A 24,380-nucleotide genomic window follows, 5' to 3' on the forward strand; every position below is an offset into this window, starting at 1 on the left:
TGGGAAATTTGAAACAACATGTCTTGCATGTTTACTGCTTGAGAGGAAAAGGAAAGTTTGGACCTGTGGTTCCCAAAACTCTGCTCCCTACAAGCCTGGAGATTTTCCTAATCTCATCTCTGGGTTTGTTGCAGACTCATTGATAGAGTTTTTTAAAAATACATTCATTCGTGGGGCATGGGCGTCGCTGGCCGGCCAGCATTTATTGTCTATCCTTAGTTGCCTAAAGGCACTTGAGAGTCAACCACCTTGCTGTGGTTCTGGAGTCACATGTAGGCCAGACCAGGTAAGGATGGTAGATTTCATTCCCTAAAGGACACTGGTGAACCAGACGGATTCTTTCAATAATCAACAATGGTTCCATGATTATCAGTAGATACTTAACTCCAGGTGGCACAATAGTTAGCACTGCTGCCTCACAGCACGAGGGACACAGATTCGATTCCCAGCTTAGGTGACAGTCAGTGTAGAGTTTGCATGTTCTCCCTGTGTTTGTGTGGGTTTCCTCCAGCTGCTCAAGTTTCCCCCACAGTCCAAAGATGTGCTGGTTAGGTGCATTGACCATGCTAAATTCTCCCTTGGTGTACCCATACAGGAGCATGGCGACTGGGGGGATTTTCACAGTAACTTCATTGCAGCGTGAATGCAAGCCTACTTGTGACGAATAAATAAACTAATAAATAAACTTTAACTTCCACTATCTGCCGTGGCAGGATTTGAACCCAGAACATTAGCTAAGTTTTTCGAATAATAGTCTAGTGATAATACCACTAGACCATCGCCTACCCCCTGTGATTAGCCAACAACTCTATTATCACTGTATCATGAGACTTGATGGCAGAAAGAAAATTGGACAGAACTTGGCCTTTATTTCTCTAACAGTTCCTACGTTCCTCATGTTTTATTGGAGTGGTCCAGAAATCAATCCGAAAGCTGAAAGGGGCTTAAAAATATTCTTTGAGCAATGGTTGGTTCCATAAAGATTGCTGATTTTTCTTTGGTAGCGTTACCTAGCTGTTTAGTCAACAATGATAATTTTAGATTCATTTTTGTCTTTGGAATTTGAGTCTAATGTTGTGATTCATTTACTGGATATTGGTTTGTAAGAATTTAAGAACAGGAGGAGACTATTCAGCCCCCCAGGCCTATCCTGTCATTCAATTAGATCATGGTTGGTCTGTATCTTAACTCCATTTTCCCACCTTGGTTCTGTAACCTCTGATACTCTTGCTTAACAAAAGTCTCTCGATCCCCAGCTGCAACAGCATTCTGTATTTTGGGGGAGAGAGTATGGTAGGTGGGTAGAGACACAGTGAGGGCGAGAGAGATGAAACGAATGGGTGCATTGAAATGGTCTATTTGTCCATATGTATTGACTCGTTCATCAGTTGCCTATGTTTAGAAAAGCAGGTAAAGGTACTGAATTATATACTATCCCTTGTACATTGGTCTTTATTTGGGAAGATAAAAGCAAAGGAATAGTAGGCCATTCAGCCCCTTGAGCTTATTCTGTCATTCAATTAGATCATGCGCTTCAGCTCCATTTTAATCTTCTTGGCTCCAGCTTCCTCGAGACCCTTGCTGACAAAACATCAATTTCAGCCTTGCAAGCTTCAGTTGTTCCCCAGCATCCAAACCTTTTTGTGAGAAGTACAGACTACCACTGCCCTTTGTGTGAAAATGTCCTTCCTGATTTCACTTTTAAATCAGCCACCTCGAATTAAACAATACATTGCCTTGTTCTTAGAGTCCCCACTGAAGAGATTGTTTCTCAGTATCCACCCTAGAGTCTATTCCAGATTTTAAACACCTTGATCTCATCACCCCTCAACCATTTTAGCACAGATGTCATGTGAATGTCCCTTTAAGAAAGTTTTTTTTAAAAGTCATGCAGCTTACAGTTTTAGCGATGTCATTGGGGGGTGGAGCTAAGGTGTAGCAGTCAGGAGATGGGCCTTTCAGTTTCATTTGAGGCAGTCAGGTGATAGGGGCTTTTTCCTTTGGGCTTTCAGTTTTTTGGGGGAGTGTGTTGGAAGCAGTTTAGTAGCAAGATAAGAAGCAGTCTCTCTCTCTCTCCCTGTTCTTCTCTTTGTTTGGTTCTGAAACTATTATCAGTTATCTGAAGGAGAGGCTTATTACTATCCTGCCTTAAAGAAGCTGTGCTTTGGGAAACAGATTTGACTACAACCTCTTCTGAGTTTCTTCACAAGGGATTTTCAGCATTCAACCCAGGAGGTTGGATTCCTGTAACAAGTGTTCATTAAACCTATGCTGTATTGTGCTTATTTGGAGGGTTTTGTGTATTGGATGTTGGCTTTGGTTGGGACACATTAGAGACATTTCCCTAAGAGTTATACATTATCGTGGTTGTTGTGTTTCTTGTTTGTAATTGTTAAAAGTTCTTGCTAATTATCTTACTATACATGTCAACAATATTCTTAATTAAACTTTGTTTTTGATAAAAACTCCTCGTGGGTCAGTTGAAGCACCTGGAGTGAAATCTCTCATGCTCATCCTAGCCAAATTCAACATAAAAAGTTACAGGTCAGGCAAGCTTCATAGAACACCTTGAAGTATCCAACTTGACTTGTAACACAAGATAATACCAGCCAGATTTGTCTAAACTCTCCTCCTAATTTAATGCTCTCAAGCCCTCTCCGCTATCAGCAACTGAATGCAGAACATCAGGTGTGATCTAACTACGCACGCCAGATGCACCATGGAAAGCATCCTTTTGGATGTATCACATCTTGGTATGGCTCCTGCTCTGACAAAGACCACAAGAAATTACAAAGGATCATGAACGTAGTCCAGTCCATCACGCAAACCAGCCTCCCATTCATTGACTCCATCTACACTTCCCGCTGCCCCGGGAAAGCAGCCCGCCATAATCATGGACCCCACGCAGCCCGGACATTTTCTCTTTCACCTTGTGTCAGGAAAAAGATATAAAAGTCTGAGATCATGTACCAACCGACTCAAGAACTCCTTCTTCCCTGCTGCCATCAGACCTGCCATATATTAAGCTGACCTTTCTCTACACCATATCTGTGACTGTAACACTACATTCTGCACCCTCTCCTTTCCTTCTCCCCCATGCACTTTATGAACGGTATGTTTTGTCTCTATAGCATGCAAGAAACAATATTCTTCACTGTATCTCAATACAAGTGACAATAATAAATCAAATCAAATCTCTGCAGATTTTATACAAATTTCAGCACTCAGTAGGCACAGGATAACACAGGTCTGCAGATCCAATGTCCATTAAAACATAGAAACTAGAACCTGGAGTAGGCCATTCAGCCCTTCGAGCCTGCTCTGCCATTCATTTTGATCATGGCTGATCATCAAATTCAATATCCTGATCCCCCCTTCCCCCCATATCCCTTGATCCCTTTAGCCTCTCAAGCTATATCTAATTTCTTCTTGAATTCTGACAACGTTTTGGTCTTATAGGCAACATTTTGGCCTTTGACCTTTGATGGCTACCGACCCATGACAGACGCCCCCTACAGTTTGTAGCCCTTATGTCTGTTCTGGGCCCTTCCCCTCCCCCACTGGCTGAGTCTTCATCCGCTGACAGTGCAACAATCAAGATGATGGCATGGAAAACGTGTAGCCAATCAGGGTCCAGTGTGTGCAGGAAGTGTGATTGTTTCCTGGAATGCTGGGTCAGAAATCCGTCGCCGAATTCTAAAGTCTCCAGGTGCATCTTTTTAATTTAAAGGTAACTTCAAATGGAATGCAGTGATGCAAAAAAGATAATTGCGCTAATGGAGTGAGCGGCATAAAAGAGCGTCAGCGATCCAGGCAAAGCAACTTCCAGCCGTACAGAAAGGATGAGCAAAAAGGCGCCCAAGTATTTCCCGTCGCTTTACGACACCAACAGCAGTGCCTCGTCTCTGAACAGCTTCAACATCTGGAAGAACCTGTTCCCAACGCAGGAGCTCACAGACGCCAAGAGCCCCAAGGCTTTGCTGTGGCCACACGGATTGGCAGATAATCCCTACGAGCCCCTGAAATTCTTCTCCCCTCCAGCGGGGGGCGACTCCGCCTGGAGTGAGCTGGACGAGATCTGCGAGCTCGACATCCGCCTGAAAGAGATGGAGCTCCTCACACTAACGGGGGATGGGTTCGATTTGAGGAGATGTGAGTTCCGGCGTTAACCCTCTCCTCTTGAACTGTTGTCCTCCCCAGTTTCTAATTCCATTCCCACTTCCTGCTCTTGTCTGCTTATCGGAGTCGAGGCAGTTTCTACGTTGGAGGGCTTGTAATCTGATTGCAAATTGCATCAGGGCTCAGAGTTTGGGGACCGTCCCTCCAGGTGCCATCTTCCTATCACATCAGCTCTTCACTGGGCTCCTCACACTGCAGTATAACTGCTGTCCAGTGTGACGCCACTTGTAAAGAGTTCCCAGTTTTGTACGGGATTTCTAAGGAACTTCCAGATGAGAGATAATAAACAGAGGCCCTGAATATCCTCTTGACCTTAGAACACTATCAAAGAAGAGCAGGGGACTTCCCCTCGCTGTCCTGCGCTAATATTTATCCCTCAAACAGCATTATTAAAAACAGAAAATCTGGTCTTTTATTTAATTGCTGGCTGTGGGAGCAGTTTGCCATGACAGCTATCTTAATAACGCAACAGTAACCATAATTCAAAAGTAATTCATTGGCTGTACGGGACAGAGTGAGATCATTAAAGGCACAAGATAAATGCAAGTCCTCTCTTTAAATTTGATGGGCAGAAGTCTCCCATCTTGGATTAAGTCCCATGGGGTTTTGGGGGGGGGGGGGGGGGGGGGGGTGGGGGAGGGGGGCGGCAGGCATAGAATCCCTACAGTGCAGGAGGAGGCCCATTGAGCCTGCACTGACAACAATCCCGCCCAGGCCCTATCCCCATAACCCCACATATATACCCTACTAATCCCCCTGACATTAAGGGCAATTTAGCGTGGCCAATCAACCTAACTCGCACATCTTTTGGAGTGTGGGAGGAAACCGGAGCACCTGAAGGAAACTCACACAGACACGAGGAGAACGTGCAAATTCCACACAGTCACCCGAGGCCAGAGTCAAACCCGGTCCCAAGCGCTTTGAGGCAGCAGTGCTAACCACCGTGCCATCCACCAGCCCTAGCCCATGTTTCACATTTCAACACACATCTATCACTTTCTTTCATGTAAGATTCTCATCTTTCAGTAGACTTGCTCTCACCTAGGACCAATCTAGCTTTCATCTATCTTTCATCTTAGCTGTGCCAGTCCACAGTTTTTGCAAATTGTGTTCCTGCTGTCAGGTACTTTCTAATGGTTCTTGTGCACCTTGTGTTTCAGGTTCGAATACTGTTGCGGGGGGTGGGGGGGCGGGGGGGGGGGGGGGGGGGGGTGAGCAATCTTACAAAAAAATTTTAAGTGCCGAACAAGCGTTAAAATGGAAGGTAATCGCGCCCATTTTTTGGGTCAGCTTCCCAGTCACAATGATACGGCACTTAGAAATAAATTAAGGAAAAGTGTGATTTTCACAGGTAGGGGGAGTGGGCAGGGCCTATTCTCGCCGGGAAGCCAGCTGCTGAGCTGTAGGGGTGCCATTGCACAGGCACCCCAATCTCCCAGTGCACTGTGTACAGTGTCATCCCACCACCCAGGACATTGCCCCCCCCCCTTCCAATCAACCCCCAGATATCACCCCCACCCCCGATTGCCACCCCAGCTGATTGCCACCACCGTACACACCTGCCCCCCACCCCACCCCACCCCCCCAGCTGATCGCTGCCCCTGAATCCACCCACTCACCCAGCTAATCACTGCCCAACCAGTACTCACCCTTATCAATGCAGAGTACCTCCCCCGACAGAGCTCCCCCGCCCCCACCTCCCCGTCATTGTCCCGCCCCTTCAGGCCCCACCTCTCCCCTTAGGCCCCACCCCCTTGGCACCGCCAATCAAATTGGCTGACAGCTCTTACGGACTGGTCTTACTTTCAAGGGCAGACAGAAGTCCTGCCCGCTGTCAAGTGAGTGTTAAATGGCAGTGGGCTTCCAGGAGTCGGTGGTAGCACGTTGCACCAAGTGTTTACCATCCTTAAAATGCTAGCCCAAATCTAAAATTAGAGCCACATCTTTCAGGAGTCATATTAGGAAACACTTTTTTTAGGCAAGAAATGGTAGAAATTTGGAACTCTCATTTGCAAATTGATGCTAGTAGTTGATCAATAATTAATTTTGAAACTGGTATTTTGGTCCAAAATGACTGATCCTTTTATTTTAAGACTGTGATCTTTGTTCTAGGTTCTCCAAACAGAGAAAACATTTTTCAGTATTTCTCTATCAAGGCACTATCAATCAGTATTTCTCTATCAATTTAAACATTTCATTCAGATCACCTCTCATTCTCTTAAATGTTAGAGAATGTAGGCCCAATCTACTCAATCTCCCCTCACAGGGCAAGCCCTTTAAACCAGTATCTCTGCTGCACTCCCTGTAAGGCAAGTATATATTTCCTTAGGTAAGGGGACCAAAAGTAAGGGAAGTGTGCCACCTTTAGTCTCACCAAGACCCTACGCAATTTAATTATTTGTATTTGATTTATTATTGTCACATGTATTAGTATTGTTTCTTGCACGCTGTACAGACAAAGCATACCATACATAGAGAAGGAAAGGAGAGAGTGCAGAATGTAGTGTTACAGTCATAGCTAGGGTGTAGAGAAAGATCAATTTAATGTGTGGTATGTGCTTTCAAAAGCCTGATGGCGGCAGGGAAGCAATTGTTCTTGAGTCGTTTAGACTTCATATCCAAAACGTTCTGTTTTGTGTCTATTAACCAATTCTCAATCCCTGCTAATGTAATACCCCCAGCCCCATGAGCCCTCCTTTTACCTCTTGTGAAACAGCTAATTGCTTTTTGCAAAGCTTTATGATATTGCCTTGCTGACATTGTGAAGGCTTGGTAAATTGACTCCTGGTTGTCCCTCATGCACAACCCAGCAAGATTGGAAATCATCCCACCTTGTTAGCTCACGAATCTGCTGTGCCGCTTGGGCATCACATTCCTTCACAAGTATGATAACTCCAGGAGTCAGCTGTAAAGGAATAATGCTTTATTGCACAAAATAAAGTAAAGCAAAAACCACAAGCCTGCGGTGAACACAAACAGGGACATTACAATAATAGACCCACCAACTGGGGCAATACAATAATAGACCCACTCGGGGGCCTGCTTTATAAAGGGCTCGGTACACGAGCTCCACTTGGTAAAGTAATTACCAATCTTCAGGGAGCTCGTATTCCATTCGTCCTACAGGGAGGCCGATCAGTGATTCCCCATGGAAGTCATTGGGGTTATCACAACAAGGAAAAACATTAACGGATTAATTTCATACTTAAAAAAAATTAGCAATCCAGGCCCAAATAAATTATAAAGAAAGAATTACATGCACTTATATAAGGCTTTTCACAAACTCAGGATGTTCCAGCACACTTTACAGCCAATGAACTATTTCTGAATTGTAAGCACTGTAGTCAGCGTCATGGAGGGGAAAATGACAACCGACAATAGTGAGAGCAGGTGATCTGTTTTTATGGACTGGGTCACCAGCAGATCTCGCCTTCTGTCCATTGAATCGAGTTGTTACCCTTAAACTTGCAGGACGGACAGGTAAGGCCTCACAATTTAACATCTCATCTGAAACCCAACACTTCCAATAGTGAAGCACTTCCCTCTGTATTGCACTGAAGTGTCAAACTAGGTTACGAGCTTAAGTCTCTGAAATGGGGATTAAATCCATAACTCCCTGGCTGGTCAAGGAGTGAGAAGGTGTCTCACACAGCGACGTCTTGGAAAGATAAATATTGTGTAACCCAGCACCAACAATATAATGAAACCATGTACGAGGTATTTAATCAAAGTGAATGCAAGATAATAACTTGTAACTCATACATATCACATAGGATTTACATTACAGAAACAGGCCCTTTGTGTCCCAAAGAACAATACAGCACAGGAACAGGCCCTTCGGCCCTCCAAGCCCGCGCTGCTCCCTGGTCCAAACTAGACCATTCTTTTGTATCCCTCCATTCCCACTCCATTCATGTGGCTATCTAGAGAAGTCTTAAATGTTCCCAGTGTGTCCGCCTCCACCACCTTGCCCGGCAGTGCATTCCAGGCCCCCACCACCCTCTGTGTAAAATACGTCCTTCTGATATCCGTGTTAAACTCCCCCCCCCCCCCCCCCCCCCCCCCCCCTCACCTTGAATCTATGACCCCTTGTGAACATCACCACCGACCTGGGAAAAAGCTTCCTACCATTCACCCTATCTACGCCTTTCATAATTTTATACACCTCTATTAGGTCACCCCTCATCCTCCATCTTTCCAGTGAGAACAACCCCAGTTTACCCAATCTCTCCTCATAACTAAGCCCTTCCATACCAGGCAAGATCCTGGTAAACCTCCTCTGCACTCTCTCTAAAGCCTCCACATCCTTCTGGCAGTGTGGCGACCAGAACTGGGCGTAGTATTCCAAATGTAGCCGAACCAACGTTCTATACAACTGCAACATCAGACCCCAACTTTTATACTCTATGCCCCGTCCTATAAAGGCAAGCATGCCATATGCCTTATTCACTACCTTCTCCACCTGGGACGTCACCTTCAAGGATCTGTGGACTTGCACAACCAGGTCCCTCTGCATATCTACACCCTTTATGGTTCTGCCATTTATCGTATAGCTCCCCCCTACGTTAGTTCTACCAAAATGCATCACTTCACATTTATCTGGATTGAACTCCATCTGCCATTTCTTTGCCCAAATTTCCAGCCTATCTATATCCTTCTGTAGCCTCTGACAATGTTCCTCACTATCTGCAAGTCCAGCCATTTTCGTGTCGTCCGTAAACTTACTGATCACCCCAGTTACGCCTTCTTCCAGATTGTTTATATAAATCACAAACAGCAGAGGTCCCAATACAGAGCCCTGCGGAACACCACTCGTCACAGGCATCCAGCCACTACCACCCTCTGTCTTCTGTGACCAAGCCAGTTCTCCACCCATCTAACCACCTCCCCCTTTATCCCATGAGATCCAACCTTTTGCACCAACCTACCATGAGGGACTTTGTCAAATGCTTTACTAAAGTCCATATAGACGACTATTGGTCCCTTTGGTCCTTGCTGGTAATTATGCTCCACGTAAGCCCACTCACTTTATCAACTCACTCTATCAACGTATACTTATATCCTTCTGTTCCTTCCTCTCTGATGTGCATATCTATCTTCTCCCCAAATGTGTTTAGACTATTCACCTTAACTGTCCCACATGGTAGCGCATTCTCGCCATTCGCAGAAACCTATTACCATTATTTTGATATGTTGTTGCAAAGTGGAGACTGTACATTGACTGTTAAGACTTCTCCATGTAACAAACACGTCTGCTTCTCTATAGATAAATTTCTGAAGATGTTAAAGGATGAAAAGATGCAAGACATCAAGGCGGCTAAGGAGAAGAAGAAACAGATGATAAGGGACAAAGTGAAGAAATGGTAGCTGTTGGTTTGTGTCGTAACCAGGGAATGTCCACAGCCTATGGGAGCAACCACCAAAGTACAATCAAAAGATATTTCATATCAGAGGCTGATACACACAGCATCAACTCGGTCTGAATTATTCATCGTGTTTTACTTTTCTGATTTGTATCTACATGCCTCACTTCAGTTTGAACTGTCAAATTCTCTTCAAAAAAACCTTTCAGGTGTGGATCTTCTGCCCGATAACTCTGCCAAGCCGTAGAGTGAGATAATTTTCATGTCATCTAATCTGCTGCTATTTTTAACCAAAATGATAATGCGCCTCGGTGTTCGCACAGCGGGAGTCTAATCATTTCTGTTTAACAGCTGTAGCAAATGTTATATCACAGTTGACAATGTGTTAAGGATAAAATATTGGGTGATCTGTCTTGCCATCACCTTGCTCATTGACATCCAGTCAGGGTAGCGTTGCCAACTCTGATGGAAATATTTTTTGTGGTTTCATTTGGTAATTGCTGATCTCCAACCACCTTCCCTCACCTCCAGTATTATTTTTTTTAATAAAGGAAAATGTGTCAAAGAAAATGAAGAGAGGAAAACACAATCCTTTTTTTTAAAAAACACTCCTCGGTTTTTTACTTGCATGGTGTTCAGGAGGCTAATCTTCAATTCCTGAAGACTCTGGGACAACTCTGGAAGAGTTGGCTACCCTATGTCTGGGAATAGTTATCCTGCGCAATGACTTGGTCAGCTATGAAATAAACCTTGGAGACATAGCCAAGCCATGGAAATTCCTCCAACTGCAGCAACCCCACCACTTCCCCATTATGTGTTTTAAATTGCTCATCTCTCTTTCCCTTAAGATAGACTATTTGGTAGCCAATGAAAACCCATACGAAAAGGAAACATTGATAGAAAAATGATAGTGAAATATTTTAATATGCATATTTTTAACAAACAATTATCAGTTGATATTTGATAGTTCTCCATTGACTGATGTTGCAGTGAACCATTCACACTCTTTGATGCATCACATTTTCACCTTGGCTTTTGTTCATCTCAACTGGATAAAGTCTTTAGCTCCATTAACTGCTCGATAATAATTATATAAATTCTGTAATTCAACTTCTGTCAATCAAGAGTGTTGTTATTTAAAAATCAAGCCACATTACCAGTTTGTGCTACATTTTTGCCAATAGCTACATTTATTTTCTGGGTGATGCTTTTCCATAGATTTCACTCGTACTTCCTGCTGGAAGATCCACGCTTCACCTCTCGGGGGAAGCTTTAAAAGTTGAGACACTCCTGAGGTCAAGAGATTTCACAACTGCCTTTTTCTCCAATAGTAAATTAAGCTACTAATCAACCTGAACATCCTTAAAATCAAATCACTGAAATCCTTCACCAGTACCAGCACTACACGCACTCACACAATACACATACCCTCACTCACTCACATACACGCACAACACACACACCCTCACTCATACACACATACCCTCGCTCTCACACAATACACACACCCTCACTCACAGACACACAACACACACACCCTCACACACATACACACACAACACATACACCCTCATTCACACACACACACCTTCGCTCACACACACGCATACACACACACACACCCTCGCTCACACACACAACACACACACCCTCACTGAAAAACACACACCCTTGCTCACACACACACTCTCATTCACACACACGCACAGACACTCATTCACAAACACACACACATCCTCACACACACGCACAGCACACACACCCTTGCTCACTCACACACACCCTCACACACACTCTCATACACACACATACACACACCCTGAGATACAGTATAGCAAAAGTTTGATTCGACAGATGTTTAGCAGTATCAATGTGGGGTCTGCTTGATGGAACATTTCCAAAAATGTTCTGACCATTTCAGTTTGTAATGTGAGCTCTTTGGACAGCAGGTAACATGTGTCAACATCTGCCCAGAGGAGATGACTGCCAGGCACAGCCAACCATGTCTGCACGTTTCTGAATGTTTGGCAGATCGAGTGGATTTTTCCCAAAAGGCACTCAATTATGAGAATTGGACAATTACTCACCTGATGCTATTAATCATCAGGAGCTGGCTTGCTTCCAAAACTACTCTGTTCATGAAAAGTTAATTAATAGATGACTATATGGTGCATTCACAGAGGATGTGCATTGTAAAAAGCATAATAAATGATTTAAGTCTATAATTGACTGTGAATGACCTCGTGACCTTTAGAAGATTCGACATGAAGTTAGAAACGCTGGGTTTGCACTAGAATTACGTTCAAAATCTTTTTTTTTTGGTAACCAGAATTTAATAAAGGACTATGGCAACCCCGTTTGGGCCATAAATCATTCTGGTACTGGGATTTATGGAGAAGAATTATCATCAGTTGATGTTAGTAGTACTGCTGGGAGGAAAGGGGATGTTTAGCAGTGAAGTTATTTGTTAACTTGGGATTGGAATATGCTGCAAAGGAATTAGTTGGTAATTTTTTTTTGTAGAAGAAAGTTAATGGAGTAATAAACATTGAAATTGTATATCATTGGGGTATTTGATGAAAAAGTTAATAATGTACAACAGGGGTCTCCAAACTTTTCAGTACGAGGGTCACATCGTGTATTTTACACATTTTCAGGGGCCAAAGAAAAAAAATTAGTTTTATAAATGAATGAATAAAATTTAAATGAATGAATAAGTTTTATTTGGATCATCTTTGTAATCAGCATGATATGATTCAGAACAAAAGAGAAATGTGACAATTACAAAGAAACAATGCCGTGCTTACACTGAGAAATGATATATGAGTAAAAATGTCAAACATTAGCAAATGCTCTGACAATATAATCAATTACTTAACTGCAGATGAGAAAAGCAGGCTCTTCATTTTTTAATTAATTTTATTTCCTGAAATTTTACAAATGTTTACTTGAAATGAGAATTTGCCCAATTCTGTGGCACACAATAAGAAAAATAAACACGCCCCAAGAAAGAACTTCAGTAAAACAAAGCAAAGAATTTCAAAATAAACTTGAACCATTAATAAAGGTTGAACAAAAATAATTTCAGTCTGCACCTTTCTACACAATTCTGGCAATTGGAGTTTTCAATCGTAACCAATAAATCATGAAGTTTTGCACAAGATTAATGGGAATGATGGAACTGCTTTTTTAAATTCAAAATATTGCTGAACTGAGGTTTCAAGCTTGAGGAGCCAATTATTAGAATGGACTTCAAATGCTCATCAGATAAATTTGCTCGATATTTGGACTTGACATACTTCATTTATGAAACTGTTTGTTCACACAGGTACGTTGTACCAAAAACTGATACAAATCATAAACAAATCGCTTCAAATTTGGAAACTGCTCAGGTTGCAAAGATTTATAAAATTGGATCAGATTTCCTTCTTTATACTTGTCTTTCAGCATGTCATCTGATTGGAGATCAATAATTTCCATTTGAAACTGACTTGGGAGTGTTTCAACATTGCAGCCAAATGGATTTTGAAACAGCTTTATTTCATCTGTGTTTCCATCAAGATCAGAAAATCGTTCCTGAAATTGTTGTTGCAAGTCCTTAATGATTTCTGTTGCAAATGAAGAAGGAAATTCTGCTTCACTTCCTTCATGAAATTTTTCACAACATGGAAAATGAACCAAGTTATGAACTTTCAGCTGTCCTTGAAATAGCATCACTTTTGCCCTGAATGCCTTGGCATGCGCAAATAGATCACAAATCAAATTTGTTTCACCTTGCAACTTCAGATTCAATTGATTCATATGGCCTGTCACGTCTGCAAAAAATGCCAATTTCCAAAGCCAGTCAGTGTTTGATAAAAGTGGTTCGGGTCGATTCTTCTCTGTGAGAAAGGAATCAATTTCCTCTCTGAGCTGAAAGAACCTTTCCACAACTAAGCCATCGAACTGCTGTATAATAAGGCAAGTCACCGAACTCAAAATCAGTTTCTTTCAGAAAATCACGAAACTGGTGATGATTAAGCCCGTGCGATCGAATGAAATTCACTGTTGAAACAACAGGTTTCAGAACGCAAGACATATCCACATATTTTCCGCACAATGCTTGTTGATGGATAATGCAATGCAGAAACATGGGCTTTGACAATCCACCAACCTCACAAGCTTTTGTGATTTGTCCAACCAAACCTTTCTTCACTCCAGATATGTTCTTTCCTCCATCAATTGTCACACATTGCAGTTTATTCCACTCCAGGTTATATTCTAACACAGTTTTTTGCAATTCTTTGAAGATGTCTTCTCCAGTTACTGTGCTGTGCATGCTATACACTGATGCTAATTCTTGTGTCACATTAAATTCACTGTCGATGCCACGGATGAATACAAGGAGTTGTGATGTGTCACACACATCAGTCAATTCATCAAGTGCGAGAGAATACAACTGAAAATGTCTTGCTTTGTCTGCAATTTGTTTGCAATATTGCTTCCTATATCCTCAATTCTACGAGCAACAGTATTTGGCACAAGACTGCTGATTTTGAACAGATTTGCTTTTTCTGGTCATAACTCTTCCACTGCTTCCATTATACACACTTTGATGAGATTTCCATCGGTGAATGGCTTTCCTCTTTTAGCCAACACATGAGCTAGTTTTTAACTGGCCCTGGTTAAAGCTTCATTTTCAGTTATCTTCTGTGTAAAAAAAGCTTGTTGGGAAAGCAACCTGCGTTGCATTGATTCAAATTTTTCCGAATGCTGTGTTCCTGTGAATTGGGAATAACTTGGTTCATGTTTGGTCTCATAGTGCCAACGTACATTGTACTCCTTCAAAACTGCAACAGTTTTGTTGCATATGACACACAAGGCTTTATCACCTGCTTACAAAGAAGTACTTTACACCCCATTCTTCATTAAACAGGCGGCACTCACTGTCCACCTTTCTTTTCTTTTTTTCCTTCCATAACTGAATTGGCCTGAATTGCCGCCATCATTGTCATTATTCTCGCTCATTTCAGACAGATGGAGCTTACGGATTGGATAAAGCAGCTGTCACTCAGTCAATGCAGAGCGGCAATTGGGTAACAGATGTCTCAATTGCTGATTCGTTTAACGAACTATCAGTCACAGGACGGCAACTCTGATTGGACAATAGGCCGGTAAAGAGGGCGGGGATTCCTATGGGTCCATCAGACACCGCGCGGAGCGGCAGCAAATGTCCGGCCTGTGGCTTCCGTCCCCGTGTCCGGATCCTGAGTCATTGGTGGGGTTCCAGACGCGGGAGTGTTTTCAGCAGCGGGAATCCCGTCCCGCCCCACTGGCTGCGGGCCAGATGTAGCCCGCTGCAGGCCGGATGTGGCCCGCGGGTCATAGTTTGGAGATCCCTGATGTACAATATCAATGGTTCTACAATTTGGAATTTTTTTGTAGTTACTTTCTGAATGGCCCATGGATAAAATAGTATGAGCAATGTAAAGTAAATACACTGATAAATAAAAGAATATAAAAAACAGAAGTGTGAAACTATCTGAAGTTTGTTCACTTAATTATTACCAAGGTGATATTGTTGTAAAGGGGAGGTTGATCCCCCTCTCTGAGAGCTAACACCTAACCACTCAAAGAGGAGTACCTCGCTTTATAATCTGTTAAAAGTGTGTGAGAGGTAGTGCTACCTGCTCTTCAGCAACTCTTTGTGGTTAAATCAAAATAACTACCTGAGACTCTCTCTGTAAAATCAACAAATAACACTTTATTTATCTAACTAACAGTAAGCAGGTTAACTAAACTATTAACAGACTGAATAAAACATTATTCTAATGGACTGTTGTTTAAAGAAATACAATTCCCACTTATTAACAAAAAAAATAGAACTTTTAGTCATTCTCAAAATTACAACCAGGTTTTATCTTCCGGAATCTTCTGTCTCCTTCTTTCTTCTGTCTGGGACCTCTGTCTTCTTTTGATACAGTAAGAAGTCTCACAACCCCAGGTTAATGTCCAACAGGTTTATTTGGTATCACGAGCTTTGGGAGCGCTGCTCCTTCATCAGGTGAGTGATACCTTTGCTATTCAGATGAGGCTTTGAGCTAAAAGCTATTAACTGTGGCAGAGAGCAGTTACTGCAATCCAAGTGCCGCATTTAAATTGATTGGCTAAAATTCAAAATAGCCTGTTGTCTCGGCAACACTACTGTTTGGCCTTTGATACAATGTTTCAGTCTGTGTACTGCATATGCCCCTGCATCTCTTTTTTTAAAACTCTAAGTGCAGAAAAACACCAGCTTTTTAACAGATAATTTCACAAATACCAACTTCGCAACAATATATTGATTTGATATCCCATTGGTTCTCACATAGTTTGATTTGATTTATTGTTGTCACATGTATTGGCATCCAGTGAAAAGTATTGTTTCTTGCGTGCTATACAGTCAAAACATACTGTTCATAGAGTACATAAGGGAGAAGGAAAGGAGAGGGTGCAGAATATAGTGTTGCAGTAACAGATAGGGTGAAGATTTTGATTTGATTTGATTTATTGTTGTCACATGTATTGGCATACAGTGAAAAGTATTGTTTCTTGCATGCTACACTGTCAAAACATACTGTTCATAGAGGACATAGGGGAGAAGGAAAGGAGAAGGTGCAAAGATTTTCCTGCTTGCCGTGGTGGGTTCCTCATACTAGACGTGGTGAACTGGCCAAAAGGGCGGAATTTTCCCAACTCACCTGTCACGGGAATCATAGCGGGTGGGTGCGGACCATGCAAACGTCCATTGACCTCGGATGGGAATTTCCGGTATTGGGGATGGGTGGAAAATCCCCCCCAAAGTCCGTTAAATTCAGCGGGACCGGAAAAGGCTGCCGGCAGGAGAGCCAGAGGATTCCGGCTCCTGACTTTGAAAGGCTGTCTTGCACCTGCGAAGCCACATTTCACTTCTCGGAGATACCCGAGTGTGTGAAGGTTCCAAACCTGTGCTGGTGGAGGAGGATGGATCATTCAGGGGTTAATGGCTGGAACATTTTAACATGATTACTTCAGCTGAAAGAGACAATGGCGGGAGATGAACCCCAGACCATGGGTGAACAGGATCCTTCTGGAACTCGCTGTCAGGTTACTGTGAACTGCTGTCCAGAGAGTGGTCATGCAACCCAGCCCTTTACCTTTGCGAGTGTGAATGCTTGATTTGAACCTGAACAGAAACTGGTTACGGCAGGGGTAAATACCTTACCCAACCCCCCCCTCCCCCACCAACCACCCCCCTCCCCCCCCCGCCCCCCGCCGCCCGCAACACTCGCAACTCTGAATCCTCATCAGAAAGTTTTGAGCCTTTTGTGTAGCTTGCAAACTCGTCACAAAAACCTCCTTGCTGCAAATAGAGTATTGTATAAGCAAGACTCCAAACCGGGAGCAGTGATTCCAGGAGAAAGGGATCTACCAGCCAATACAGCAGAATAACTGCTTCAGTAAAGAACCAAAGGCTTGTATTTTCAGGATGGCAAGCTCTCGGTGCCCGCCATCTGGGGAGTCATCAAGGAACATGATCCAACATGTTCCCCACATCCGACAGGCCCACTGCCATTTCATGTCCTAATGAATGTTGATTGGCAGCAGGCAGGACTTCCATCTGCAATTGGAAGGAAGTCTCATCTTGGAGAGCTTTTGGCCAATCAGGTTGGCTCACCAGCCCATCCAGTGGCCGGAGGAGGTACTGCAGTGCGGTGACTGAGCTCACATCCGAGGGACCGCAGGGCTGGTCAGTAACAGGGGTTCGGAGGAGGAGAGGTTAGGGGATGCTCTGGCGGTGCACGAGTGGAGCAATCTCACTATTGTGGGGTAGGACATGCTGGGAGAGATGGCCAGATGTCGCTGATTCATGAAAGGGATGTCCAATGAAGGCCACCACTTCCTGCCTGAGATTGAAGGTGAGAACTGTTCTGTTTCCCACCCTCAGTCAGTGGCCGCACCCTAAAGATTGAGGCAGTGCAAGAAAAGGCCTTCTAATGGCTATTAAGGTGCCACTTAAGGGCTTTAATTAGGTATGGGGGTCTTCCGGTCTGATGGCTATCTGCCTCACTGTAAAATCGTGCCTGGATCAGGACGAACAGGATCTTGGAAGGAATTCCATCCACAAAATTTCATACTCTGCAAATGTGTCAATAGTACATTCCCTTCCCTTGTCCAAGTCGTTAATATACATTGTAAATAATTGTGGCCCCTGCGCTGATCCCTGTAGCACTCCACCAGCTACAGATTGCTATCTTGAAAATGCCTCTCTCATCCCAACTCTCTGTCTTCTACTAGTTAACCGATCCTCTATCCATGTTAATATACTCCCCCAATACCATGGGCTCTTATTTTATTAAGGCACCTTTTGTGTGGTACCTTTTCAAATGTTTTTTGGGAAATCTAAGTATATTACATCTACTGGTTCCCCTTTATCTATCCTAGATATCTACCCTGACCCCAGGATGTTTCAAAGTGCTTTACAGCCAATGAAGTATCTTTTGAGGTGTCGTCACTGTTGGGTTGTAGGGAAGGCAACAGCCAATTTGTGCACAGTAAACTCCCTCAAGCAGCAATGTGCTAAATACCAGATAATCTGTTGTCATGATGCTGGTTGAGGGTTAAGTATTGACGAGAGTGGAGGAGTGTGTCATCTCCCCTGTTTTTTTAAAAAATAGTACTGTGCAATCTTTCATAGTAAGAAGTTTAACAACACCAGGTTAAAGTCCAACAGGTTTATTTGGTAGCAAAAGCCACACAAGCTTTCGAGGCTCTAAGCCCCTTCTTCAGGTGAGTGGGAATTCTGTTCACAAACAGAACTTATAAAGACACAGACTCAATTTACATGAATAATGGTTGGAATGCGAATACTTACAACTAATCCAGTCTTTAAGAAACAAAACAATGGGAGTGGAGAGAGCATCAAGATCAAGAGCATCAATCTTTCATATCCAGACAGGAATGCAGATGGGGCCGCAGTTTAATGACTCATTTGAAAGACAGTGGCCGCAATTTTACTAGCTCGTCCCACCCGTAGGTGGAGCGAACCTGTAAAATTGCGCAAAAGCTGAGAAATCACACCCGAGATCTCAGCTCTCGCGATCTTACTGGCACCAGATTTCCAGCACAGTCAACCTGTCGCCCATATCCAGGTTGATAGGGTTGTTAAGAAGGCGTACGGAGTGTTAGCTTTTATTGGTAGAGGGATTGAGATTCGGAGCCAGGAGGTCATGTTGCAGCTGTGCAAAACTCTGGTGTGGCCGCACTTGGAGTATTGCGTACAGTTCTGGTCGCCGCATTATAGGAAGGATGTGGATGCATTGGAAAGGGTGCAGAGGAGGTTTACTAGGATGTTGCCTGGTATGGTGGGAAGGTCTTATGAAGAAAGGCTGAGGGACTTGAGGTTGTTTTCGTTAGAGAGAAGGAGGTTAAGCGGTGACTTAATAGAGGCATACAAGATGATCAGATGATTAGATAGGGTGGATAGTGAGAGCCTTTTTCCTCGGATGGTGATAGCTAGCACGAGGGGACATAGCTTTAAATTGAGGGGTGATAGATATAGGACAGATGTCAGAGGTAGGTTCTTCACTCAGAGAGTGGTAAGGGCGTGGAATGCCCTGCCTGCAGCAGTAGTGACTCGCCAACATTAAGGGCATTTAAATGGTCATTGGATAAATATATGGATGATATTGGAATAGTGTAGGTTAGATGGGCTTTAGATTGGTTTCACTGGTCGGCGCAACATCGAGGGCCAAAGGGCCTGTACTGCGCTGTTATGTTCTATGTTCTATATATCCGGCGAGAGGCTGAATAATTTATTTAATTGTTATTAAATACTTAGTTGCATCTGTTTATCGAGCCTGGCACTCAATCATCTGGGCTCACTTGTGTCTCCTTGCTGGGAAAGGTTCTCTCGGTGGTGGGATTGAGGGTTGCCTTTCTGCCTGCGATCCGTGGGGAGGGGGTCTGGATGCAGGGTGGGGCTATATTTCCACGTGGTGTGGGACTCATGATCGGCCGCGGGCTCCCACAATTGTGGGCGAGGGGGCGGTGTTGAGGCTGGATGCAGTAGCAGAGAATCATAGATTAGAAATCATAGAAACCCTACAGTGCAGGAAAAGGCCATTCGGCCCATCGAGTCCGCACCGACCACAATCCCACCCAGGCCCTACCCCCACATCCCTACATATTTTACCCGCTGATCCCTCTAACCTACACATCTCAGGACACTAAGGGGCAATTTTAGCATGGCCAATCAACCTAACCTGCACATCTTTGGACTGTGGGAGGAAACCGGAGCACCCGGAGGAAACCCACGCAGACACGAGGAGGATGTGTAAACTCCACACAGAAAGTGACCCGAGCCGGGAATCGAACCCAGGTCCCTGGAGCTGTGAAGTAGCAGTGCTAACCATTGCGCTGCCGTGCCGCCCCACCACTGCACTCAAGAAGGCAGCTCACCACCACCTTCTCAATGGCAACTAGGGATGGGCAATAAAAATGTTGGCTTAGCCAGGATTGTTTAAAGTTTATTTATTAGTGTCACAAATAGGCTTACATTAACACTACAATGAAGTTACTGTGAAAATCCCCTGGTTGCCACACTCCGGCATCTGTTCAGGTACACTGAGGGAGAATTTAACATGGCCAATACACCTAACCAGCACATCTTTCAGATTGTGGGTGGAAACCGGAGCACCCGGGGAAAACCCAGACACAAGGAGAACATGCAGACTTCTCACAGACCGTGACCCAAGCCAGGAATCGAACCTGGGTCTCTGGAGCTGTGATGCAGCACTGCGAACCACTGTGCCCCAGCTCCTGTGAAAATTTTTTTTAAAAGTTGCTCTCTAAATGCTGGTCCTTAACACACCTCTCAGAAGCAATTTTGTTTTAAATTGTCTGGTCCGGTTCCAATTTGTAATCTTCAAACATTTGGAAGCAATCTAACTTCAACACATAAAATTAACTACTTTGAAATGCAGTTTGTATTGTTATGTTGATTATCTTCATAAAACTGGTCAAATATTTGATGGACTCTGATGCATCATGTGTTCTTGGAAACATCATCTTGTGGAAAGTAGATGACATCGCATTAAATAATAGAATTGCATATTTCGATAGCCAGGCATCTTGCCAGAGTAGACAAAATTCTTTAGAACATTCCCGATGGATAAAAGTTAGTTTGGGATACAATTAAGTAGATAGTGTTTGATTAATGTGCCAATTAGCTTCTTCTTATTCAGCATGTTTTACGTTCTAGCATATGGGATACATTGTTCTGACAAAACAGCTTCAATAAATGACATGTATATGTATGCCGTGGAAATTATAGCAAGCAACTCAATCATTTATTTTTCATTTCCATATCAATAAATTATCTCTCAAAGCACCAACAAACTAAAGTGACTTGACTGTAAAGTAATGTAAAATTTTCCTAAATAGAGATCACATTGGGCCATGTGCTAGCCCTCCCAGCTAATACGGTCAACATAAATATTACTGAAAAAAGAGACATCTCAAAGCTTTTTGCCTTGCACTCATCAGGGCACTTCGCAAGAACACCAACAGATCTCTCTCTTTGTCAGGCCCTTGCTGTTAGAATTGCACATGTGTAGCCACAGAGGTCTGCACATGCGCAATAGCTCCCTCTGCTGCCTGATCAAGCTGGCTGGTGAATTAAGCCCCGCCCACTGCCTGTAGTAGCTAGAAACAGTCTAGCCCATTTTTTCAAGCACTAAGTGCATAACATTGGGAGTAAAAACTCACCCAAAAAATGGATCTGCAACTCTCCCATTTTCACACTAGTTGGACACTTAGGCCGTAATTTTACCGTCCCACCTGCCACGGGAATTGGAGCGGGCGAGGGGCGAACCATGGAAAGATCCATTGACCTTGGGCGGGATTTTATGGTTTCGGGACAAGTCAGGCCATAAAATCCCACCCTTTGGATTTTTCTTGTAAAATTCTGCCCGGTACCTTTGACAGTGCAACATTCCCTCAGTATTGCATTGTGTCGTGTTAATCTACAAGATGACCAGACACACACAAATGCACACTGCAATGTTTAGACAACATTATTTATTTGGCTCCTATTTGTTAAACCACAGAAGTAAAATCTTGGAGTAATTGTGTTTTCAATATTAATGGATCAACATTTCATTTCAGAATGCAAAAACTGACGAACAACAGTGCCAACTTATCACAGAGTTTAAAACCAGTCCTCAACGATTCCTCTCATATTCAGTACAGATCAAAAGAGTTATGGCTAGCCTGGTTGTTTGATGCTGGTTTGCGGACAGCCTTAAGTTAAAAGTGTTGTTCACTCAAGAAAGAGATTCTTCTGCATAATATTGAACTCGGTTTACTTTCTGGTTCAAAATGGTTCCCACTTTTGATTGTAGGAATATAAGAACAGGCCATTTGGGAACTTGAACCCAATCTGCCATTTAATCTGATAGGGTTAGAGGGTTAGGAAACTCGTATGGAGCATAAAAACCGACAAAAACTAGATATGTCTATGATTCCATGTAATCACGGATGACCTTTGTCTTCATTCCATCTTTCTGCCTTCATTCCGGACACTTTAATACCCTTGCTAAATAAACATTTTGCTATTTTCAATTGATTCATTGCTTCAACAGGGGGAAAGAATTCCAGATCTCCACCACACTTTGTGAAGAGGTTCAGCCCTAGCCTCATTCACTGTACCGCCTAACTCCAATATCAAGGTCATGTCCTGTTAGTCATAATGAGTAATCGGCTGGAATTTTACTGCCCCGCCCACCATGGGAATCGGAGCGGGCGAGGGCCGGACAATGGGAAGGCCCGTTGGCCTCGGGTGGGATTTCACGGTTTTGGGACGAGCTAGGCCGTAAAATCCCGTCCATAACATTTTCTTGGCTCTCTGAAATCTTTTGCACACTGCTCTGATGAAGTGCAGTTTATTTCATGATGATCTTAAACTGCTGTAAAGAACTGACAATCCTTTTAACATCTGGTGACGCTTGCCGAATTCTGGTAAACTCACCAATAATCAATAAGCAAGCATCTGCAGACAAAATATGTTAAATTATCACCAACACTCATTCAGAATGTTACACCATGATCAGGTCCAAATGGTTAAGCATGCAGCTAGTCTCCAAATCTCTGTGGTACACAAGCTTCCACAATGACCTGATCACCAACACTAGGAGAAAAGGGGAAGTCATATTTATACAGAACCTCTCACAATCAGCGAATGTCCTTCATAACCGATGAAATATTTCTGAAGTATGGGGGGCATCTTACCAAAAAATGGCAGAATCTCATTTCCGGCAAAAACGCTGGCGCGCTTCTCTCCAGATCTTACCACACTACCAAAATAAATCAAGGGGGTGTGCATCACGCCATCATTCATGGGGGCAGGGCATCGACATGACGGCAAAACCCGGCTGCTCAGAGATCGGGGGTCAAAGAGTGCCCCAATCATAAACCTCCCACCCAACCCATAAAGGTGGTCTCAGGGACTCCTCCCACCACTCCTGATCTGAGTCGACACTTTTCTGCCCACACTCCCCCCAAACATCGGCTCCTACTTCCCTGATCATCAGCCCATTCACCCCATCACCGCCACCCCCACTCATCGGCGCCCTCTCCCCCCCACCCCAATCATCAGCCCTCCTTCCCCTCCTCATCCCCTGATCATCAGTCCGTTGTGTCCATCCAAACCCTCCCGATCATTGGCCCCTTCTACCCAACTCCGCTACCCCTGATCATCACATTCATCCACCCTTGCCCCCAGAGTTGGGACCCACCGCCACTCCGTGCCCCCCCACAGGCCATCACAGGCCACCATATCTAAATGAACCTACCCCCACCACCCATGAGGCTCCCACTGGGGCCCACCCCTTAACATAGGTTGGCACTGCCAGGTTTGCACTGCCAGGTTGGCATGGGCGTGGTGCCAACCTGGCAGTGCCAACCTGGCAGTGCCAACCTGTGCCAAGGGGCAGTGTCAGGACAGTGCTTGGCCCTGGCCCTCTGCCCTGGGGGCTATACTTACCTTTACGCCCCGGGCGAGACTCCCACGACAGGTTCACGTCGAGGTGAACCTGTTGTAAACCGCGCCAACATGATGCCACATCAATGCAGTGTCAATTTACAGCAAGGGATTAAAATCTGGCAAGGGGGCGGGTTAATTATATTAAAATCTATTCAAATCCATGTAAAGCAGGTTCCCGTGCATTACGGATGTGAACCAGATGACGTCGTCGGCGAGGGATGGGGTCTTGAGTCCCTGCCGGCATTCACATAGATAGCAAACGCGGGCTCAAGATGGCCCCCACGGTCTCTGTTGTAATTCAGGAAAAATGGCAGTGAATCTGCACACAGCAGCGCCCACTCACAACAATGAGATAATCACCCAATAGTGATGTTGGTGGTGGGATAAATATTAGCCTTGGCACTGGGAGAATTTGTCTGCTTTTCAAAATGATCATGTGGGATCCTTGATGTCAGCCTAATGTGTCTCCTGACGCTAATGAAGTTTCATTAATCTTCAGCATTTTGAGTTCGTCCCCCACTGATTCAGCTTGAGTGGGGATATGACTGTTGGGCCGATCAGATCAGTAAGTAAGGCTTCAACACCGATGGCCGTAAAGGGTGATACCCAGCGCCAACACTCTTCTTGGGGATTTACACTGCTTCCTCAGGGCCCGGGTTCACCATTCATATCAAGAATAGTTTGTATTTGCCTCGCTCATCCAGTATCATTGTAATTGTTCATCATACAAGTTCAATCAAGATGACAAGTTAATTATCATTGAAAAACAGATACTGAAGTTACATAGAACATAGAAC

At 43.9% G+C, this 24,380-nt stretch overlaps 1 protein-coding gene across 1 annotated transcript; it reads left to right on the forward strand.

Moving 5' to 3' along the window:
- The first annotated feature begins 3,842 nt into the window (after positions 1–3,842).
- Positions 3,843–9,546, forward strand: LOC144499278 (uncharacterized protein C11orf91 homolog). The gene is made up of 2 exons (XM_078221392.1): positions 3,843–4,152; positions 9,446–9,546. Exons 1-2 carry the CDS (start codon positions 3,843–3,845, stop codon positions 9,544–9,546), a joined length of 411 nt encoding a protein of 136 aa, XP_078077518.1.
- The last annotated feature ends 14,834 nt before the right edge of the window (positions 9,547–24,380 follow it).

The sequence above is a fragment of the Mustelus asterias genome, chromosome 9 (genome assembly GCF_964213995.1).
Source record: "Mustelus asterias chromosome 9, sMusAst1.hap1.1, whole genome shotgun sequence".
NCBI classification, from domain to species: Eukaryota; Metazoa; Chordata; class Chondrichthyes; order Carcharhiniformes; family Triakidae; genus Mustelus; species Mustelus asterias.

Excerpts from the sequence above, each read along its gene's own strand:
- LOC144499278 (XM_078221392.1), top strand. The coding sequence starts at position 3,843 with ATGAGCAAAAAGGCGCCCAAGTATTTCCCGTCGCTTTACGACACCAAC. Across the intron at positions 4,153-9,445 it reads TGGGTTCGATTTGAGGAGAT|ATAAATTTCTGAAGATGTTA; the intron begins GTGAGTTCCGGC and ends GCTTCTCTATAG.